The sequence below is a fragment of the Fringilla coelebs genome (genome assembly GCF_963513975.1).
Source record: "Fringilla coelebs genome assembly, chromosome: Z".
Classification (NCBI taxonomy): Eukaryota; Metazoa; Chordata; class Aves; order Passeriformes; family Fringillidae; genus Fringilla; species Fringilla coelebs.
The window spans coordinates 37,618,946-37,626,562 of NC_140031.1; the positions used below are offsets into that span (position 1 = coordinate 37,618,946).

Sequence of the window (7,617 nt, forward strand, 5' to 3'; positions counted from 1 at the left end):
CCGAAGCCATCCCCCACGCTCAGCAGCACTGCCCCCGCTGAGCTCACAGTTAGACTGGGCTGCAGCAAAGGAGCAGCCAACCCCTCCTCAGGTACTCAGGTGAATAAGGCACGAGCTGGTGTGAATTGATTGAGTGGGCATCTTAGCAACAGCACTGGTTGATTTGCCTGAGGGTCAGAAGGTTCTGCAAGAGAGATCTTGATGGACTGCCTTAAGGAAAGCTGCATGAGGTTCAGCAAGGCCAAGTGTTGGGTTCTCCACTTGGGTCACGACAACCCCAAGCAGTGCTACAGGCTGGGGGAGGAGTTCAGAGCTTTAAGAGCTCTTCAGCAGAAAGAGACTTGGGGGTACTGGTCAACAGCCAGCTGAACATGAGCCAGCACACACCCAGGTAGCCAAGAGGGCCAATGACATCCGGGCATGTATCAAACATAGTGTGTCCACCAGGAAGAGGACAGTGATTGTCCCACTGTACTCCACGCTGGTAAAACCACACCCCAAATCCTTTGTCCAGTTCTGGGTCCCTTGGTCTGAGCTACTGAAGTGTGTCCAAATCAGGGCAACAGAGCTGGGGAAGGATCTGGAGCACAGGTCTTAAAGGAGCAGCTGAAGGAGCCGGGGGTTTTTAGTCTAGAGAGGAAGAAGCTGAAGGGAGAATTTATTAGTCTCTATAACTGCCTGAAAGGAAGTCGTAGCGAGGTGATAGTTGTTCTTTTCTACCATGTCTCAAGTGAAAGAATGAGAGGAAATGGCCTTAAATTACAGCAGGGAAGGTTCAGATTAGAAAATAATTTTTCTCTGAAAGTGTGGTTAGGCACTGGAATAAGTTGCCCAGAAAACTGGTGGAGTCACTGTCTCTGGAAGTGTTCAAGGGGCATCTGGATATGGCACTTGGGGACGTGCTTTAGGGGTGATTATGGTGATGCTAGATGGTCTAGAACTAGATGATTAACTAGATGATGAAACAGATGATCTTTCAGGCATCTGACAACCTTGAGGAGTCTGTGTGATGATTCCATGTGATTATTTATTGTGCCTTTCCTAGCCTGTGGCTTGTGCCTTATCTCTGAAGCCCCACATACCCCTTGTGCCTTCCACATCTCTCTGTAGGTTGGCTTCTCCCAGCTCCACCCACTGTCTTCTGTTTCCAGCAGGAGTACAAGTCTTCATTTGGTTTTCTCTGTAAGAGACCTATACATTTTCTCACAATAATCAGACAACAAGGCCTTGGATTTCTATAGCAGCTAGGCCATGAAGTTGGAATAGTGAACATGACAGGGTATAGACAGATATATTTTTTATTGGAAGAACTTAAACTATGAAATTAGAGGCCCTGCTTCAAGTCTAAGACATGGTCCTTCTCTAGCAGCCCTAGAAGATTAATGTTTGCAAATAGATTAAAACAGTGTTCAAGGCCAGCTTCTCTGGCACCTTTCAAAGGGCTGAATTCACTGAAAAGATGGTTGCTTAAAGTGGTGACAAGTGTTAATGACATTGTATTGTCGAAAGTGCAACGTTTCATATATGGGACATTGCAGCAGCTTGTCCTTAGAAAGGACATGACAGTGTCCTCTTTGGAGAACATGACAGCTCACTGATTGGGCATAGCAGTCTCCTCCCTGTGGATTGTTTGCACGTTGCAGAGGCTAATTCACCAGGTTTTCTAACCCAGTATTGCTAGTAAAAGCAGCTAGTAAAAGCTAGCTAGAATATCATGAAAGGCTATTGCTGGGCTAGGGTGTACTTTCATGAACTGACATTTGAAAATAAGTTCTTAAGTCCATATTTCTGTAGAAGTGCAATTCTAAATAAAACAGAATTGTGATATTGTATGGTATTATGGTGATAATGCAGCTTCTTTCAGGTAAGTATCAAGAAAACCTACTCTAATTTGTGTACATAAAACGGTCATACCACTACATTATGAATTTTAAAGTGATAGCGTGTTAAGTTAAAACTCTAATGCTTTTAATCCTGTCATAACTTTAGCTAGACTGAATATAAAGGTTTTATTTACTGTAGCCTGTTCAGCACACAACCATTTGAAATGTATGTGTATCAAGCAGCACTGAAATTACAGTGTGCGTGGCAGGGACTTTACACTGCAGAATATTGGTGATACCTGAGAGCTTTGTAATAACCTGCATTCCTTATTAAAGGATATGCTGAAGGCATCTCTTTGAAGCACTCAGAACCTTTAAACTTTGGTCAGTGAAGTAATGTTTTCATTCACTGGTGCTTCTTGGAAAAAACCTCCTAGCCTTGTTGAGAGAATGGCAACAACAGCAAAAAGGCACCCCACCTCTCTTCACTGCTGTTATGGCACAACCCTTGGGCACTTGGACTCTTAAGATAAAAATCAAAAGAAGCTCTCAACAGACACAATTTGTTTCAGGTACCCTGCAAACAGTTGTGTCAAGTCCTAGGCTTCAGTTCAAAAAGCTCTGAAGTATGTGCTTTATTTTAGACATACAACTAGCAGAGCCCTTAATGCTTTTCTGAGCTGAGTGTTGACTCAGTAACCACTGACTTTTAATAGAGAAGGAAACATGCATTTTGGAGAAGTATCTTTGGCCCGTACTTGTGGCTTTGGTGGAACTGAACTGAAGTGCAAGGTGCTGTGAGACCGTGGGCAGATGCACAGCGTGCCATAGATGATCAGTGTTGCACAAGTTATCTTGTCTTCATTGCAGTGCCATCTGTCAAGGAGACCACCCTGCATAATACTTTTGTTGATACCTTGAAGGGCAATAAATTCTATCTTCATAGAGAGTTGAGGTGTTTGAAGTAACATGAATGATAGAGATGGAGGTAACTGAGGACTTCTCAGCACTGGTCAAGTCCTCTGTCCAGTGAACTCTTCAGGGACAGAAATGGACACAGCTGCAGGCGAGATGATCTGGGAAGAGCACCAATGAGCCCTGTGCCTTCTGCTTACCTGTAAACTGAATTCTTGGTGTGAATACTAAGTCAGTCTTGCTATGACTGCAAAGAGAGATAGCTAGGTGTTTGATGTTACAGTCAGAGGTGATGTTTCTCTAGAGGAGATTGTCCTTCATTTTGTCATTCACGTCCTTCAATGAGTGGCATTGAAAACTCAGCATAGAATCCTACCAAAAATAGACTGCATCTGTAGTGAAAAAACATAAGATTTGAAGAGTGGTTGGGGATTTTTTAAATAGCTTTTTCAAAATCTCTTAATTTAAGATGTGTAAGTAAGTAAGGTCACATATTTTATTGTCTATGGCTTTACTTAATTTTTAAAGGAATGAGTCAAAGAAATTGCTGAATAAAACCAGTAGCAGAGGTTATATGATGAGCAGATGTAAGAGACATTTTAATATTTGATAAGACCAAAACGTTCTCATCACTAACCATCTTTTCATAGCACTTGCCTTTTGAACGGGTGTATGTGGCTGCATGTTTCTAAGGCACTAACATTTTTGTTTTTCTCATATATACCTCTCAAGACTGGCTTAAAAGTGGTTGTGGTTTGGAAGTGTTTGGTTGTCATGTCAGTTTAGGTTATGATAAGGTGGGAAACTGAGTGTTTGGTTGCATTACAGCATGTTGGTGTGTTCAAACTCTTCACATCATTGAGGGGCCTCTCAATCAAAGTTGATGAAAAATACCAAAGCACAGAGCCTTACAACCAGTCCATCTGCCAGAGAGACAAACTGTTAACATAGAGAAAAATGGGCCAAATTGGAAAAAACACTTAAAAATGTGTATCCATTTTCTATCAATGCAGTGCACAGGAACGGGTCCCTTTTTAAATGGCTTGGACACCTTTGTGTAGAGACCTGCATAGAGTCAGAAGCACATCCACAATGCAGCCAGGAACTGACACTGGGAGCCCTGCCTGTCATGCAACAACCTGTGAAGAATTATTCCTCCATCATTCACATACATCTCATGTGGAGAGAGTAGAAAAGGGGCCTCATAATAAACTAAGTCTATGAACATTTTAGCATGACTTTCTGTTTGTATGAAATAAGTAGTGAACACGTATTTCACAACTGATGAACGTGTAGTGATGCACAGAACAGGACTGAGCTCTCACAGCCATTGCTTTGCTTGTTATGCTGCACTAACACCGAATTGTTGACAATTCAGTGTTAATGCAACTGGTAATGCATAAAGTGTGTGATTTAGAGATAATGTTAACCCTGACTCTTGGGTTTTTCTTCCATTTGCTGTTTGAACATGAGAACAAGAAGGCCATTATTTATAACAAATGCTACATCGCAAAGGAGAAATTATATTTTGAATTGACAGAATCCTGAAAGTGTAAATTTGGTTTCATAACTAAACATATTTTCAGAAATTAAAATGAGTTAATCAAGAATAAGATGTCCTTGAAAAAGCTTTCTTTTTTTTTTTTTTTTAGTCTTCCTTGGAAATGTTCTCAGCTTTCATGGTACAAAAGTAACTAGCATATCTGTATATCCGTATCACAGTATCTCAGCAGTTACACTGTTTAAAAATTATTTAAATAGATTTCTTTATTGATGTGATCTAACCAGAATAGGTCATGCCAGGAACAATAAATTGTTTAGAACCTAGAAATAAAATGCTATAAAAAATTTAGATAAATGTTAGGAAACCTAAGTCTAAGGAAGTTTAATTTTCTGGGGAAACTAATAATGCTCTGAAAGCTCTCAGAAAGCATTAATTTAGTGAAGGTCCCATTCGACAGGAGTTGATTTGAGGTAGGAATCCATATCTTACAAGCTGTTTATTATCAAGGGAATATATCCAAAGGACTTTTTTTTTTTTATGGACAGGGTAGTTAACATGGAACAAAATAATTTGATGTATTAACTGCGGAACTTAACAACAGAAAATAGCATTGCTTTAATTCAGTCAAAATTAGGATATTCAACCATACAGATCCAATCCTACTGTTTCATACAGTCAGGCCGCAGTGTCTTCATGTATTTCAGCTGATGTTGCAGAGTTTCTAAGAGAATCATTGGTCCAGATTTCATTTAATGAATTTTTTAGTTTCTTGAGTGTTAAAATAGTGAGTGAAACTGGCCTAATTCAAAGCTGGCTGGTAGTGTAATGTAGACTTTCCTGTTCCTTAGGTAGGGTGTGCCAAGTAAACGTTAAAGATTAGTTCGGACTTCAGAAACAACATCTTTTGAGATTTTTGTTGAGGAACGTATTGTGTGATACTGATTGTTGCTGAGGGAGAGGAATTGGAGCCATGAATCTGGCATTCTTCAAAGTTCCTCAACGTGAATATTACCAGATGGGAAAAAAAAAAGAAACCACGGATTCTCCATGTTTAATGTCATCAGACTGCCTTGTGAGGGTCTGAAGAAACTATTTCTAACACTTTTATTTGTTTTTCTCAGGTTGGGGGTCACACCATGCTGCCCATTCGTTGGATGCCTCCAGAGAGTATAATGTACAGGAAGTTCACCACAGAAAGTGATGTCTGGAGCCTGGGGGTTGTATTATGGGAAATCTTTACTTATGGCAAACAGCCATGGTATCAGCTCTCAAACAATGAGGTGTGTGCAATATATTCTCAAATTGGGAAAGATGTTATGCTAATTATTGGTGTAGCCTCTCTGGAAAAAGACAGCAAAAAATTTATTTCTTAAGGGTCGACACATATATATGGCATTTATTGTGTTTTCATGAACCATATGCTTGAATTTCTTCTTTTTCACCCTTTTCTCCCCTGAATGGATGGAAAGAGTTCAAGCAGAACTAGAACAGTTGGAATTTAATTTCTTTGCATAGTATTGGAATAATATCCCAATATTACCGGATGGAACGTGCCTGGGCCCGTCTGGCCCTTGCTGCTTGACCAGAGGCAGCAGCTGTGGTATTTCACCACAGAGATCCCTCTGGCTGGCTGGATGTTGCAGCTGGGCACTTGGGACAAGTCCAGGCTGGTAAGGACTCAGGTTTACCTCTGGTGAAAGTCCTTAGGCTAGGTGAAGAGAAAAGGAGAGGATTCTACCGTAGGGTTTTAATCCAGAGCTTTATTCCAGGGTCTCAGATCTCTGAATCTGGTAACAGCCACAGAAGAATCCGGCCACATGGTCTCCAGGTCCTTTTAAGCTCAGGGGGAGGGGGAAGGGAGAGGATAGGTGAGCCACCAACCAGGTGGGAGGGGGCGAGTCTCAGGGGACAATGACACTTGGACAGCCCAATGGCCCAGGGCTGAGAAGCTTCTATTGAACTTCTGCCAATCACACACCACCCTTGCTGGGATGTTAAGCTTGATGGACATCACTTAGGAAGAGGCAAGGGGAGGGGAAGGGAGAAGCTATTGCTACCTGGGAAAGGACTGGGAAGCCTAAAACAGGAAATTGCAACACACTGCAACAGCATAGCATAAAGTCTGCTCTGGGTAGACCATGAGACAATGAAAAGGACCTGAACAGATGTATCATACAGGGTACTGTTTCAGAGTGGTTGTCCATAACCACAGACAGATTAGATTGAAGTAATCAAGATATCTCTTGATTTCTGGGTGGTCACAAGTATCCGCCTTCCAGAGATTAGCCACAGTGATACTCATAAGTTTGCAGAAGGTAGAGAGAAGGAGAGGCATTGATGCTCTGTGAGCAGGTTGGAAATTTATCCTCCCTCTGAGGTGGTAGTTGGGTAGAGAGAGAAGCAATGGGATTAATTCCCAGCTCCAATTTCCTTATGTGTGGAGTGGTCAATGTGGGTAAACCTAACATGAGTGAAGTTATTGCTCTTTGGCCATTTACGTTACAGTGAATTTTCCAGATCGTATACTGCTGCTCATTCATCTGCCCAGAAAAGCAGTCCTTTCCAGAGACGGCTGCATGGCAGCCCCCAGTGAGGCTGCTGTGGTTAAAGTCAACTCTTCCATGGGTGAACTCTATGTAGCTGGCACAACTGTGCTGATCCTTTGCTTGTGATTTCTCATAGGTGATTGAGTGCATCACTCAGGGCCGAGTCCTGCAGCGACCTCGCACATGCCCAAAGGAAGTGTATGACTTGATGCTGGGCTGTTGGCAACGGGAGCCTCACATGCGGCTCAACATCAAGGAAATCCACTCCCTCCTTCAGAACTTGGCCAAGGCATCTCCAGTCTACTTGGATATTTTAGGCTAAAGTGTCCTAGCATTTCTTCTACTGGGCTGCGGGAATGAATGTGTTCAACTGCCGCTGAACTACATTAAAATGTGTTCTTAACTTTGACAGTATTAATGACAAAGTTGCGGAGAAGCTTTCAAAGGGCAAGCAATGTGTGCTTCTCCATCTGTAGACACAGTATTGACTTTTTAGACATTACCAAGACATATCTTCTCTCTTTCTCTCAGTTTCTATCTTTTTTTTTCCTTCTCTCCTGTCTTTCTAATCAATTTGGCTTCTGCATTATTGTAACTCTGCATAGACAAAGGCCTTAAAAACCCAATCTGTTATATCAGCAGACTCTTCAGTTTGCCCTCCACAACTAACAATGCCTTGTTGTATTCATGCCTTTGATGTGGATGAAAAAAAGGGAAAAATATATTTGACTAAAACTTTGTGATTTCTGCTGTATAGCTACTGGGAGTTTCTATGGATTCACCTCATTTTTTTTGCTTCAGCCTGTGGGTGGAAAAAGAAGACTGGTGT

General features: G+C 41.7%; 1 protein-coding gene across 1 annotated transcript in view; it reads left to right on the top strand.

Annotated features, from left to right (window-relative positions):
* Positions 1–7,110, top strand: part of NTRK2 (neurotrophic receptor tyrosine kinase 2) — a gene marked incomplete at both ends in the record, with an annotated part of 194,013 nt that extends 186,903 nt beyond the window's left edge. The window contains 2 exons of the mRNA XM_084224831.1: positions 5,364–5,522; positions 6,925–7,110. Coding sequence (XP_084080957.1) covers positions 5,364–5,522; positions 6,925–7,110 — 345 coding nt within the window. The remainder of the gene's footprint in view (positions 1–5,363; positions 5,523–6,924) is intronic.
* Between the last annotated feature and the right edge of the window lie 507 nt (positions 7,111–7,617).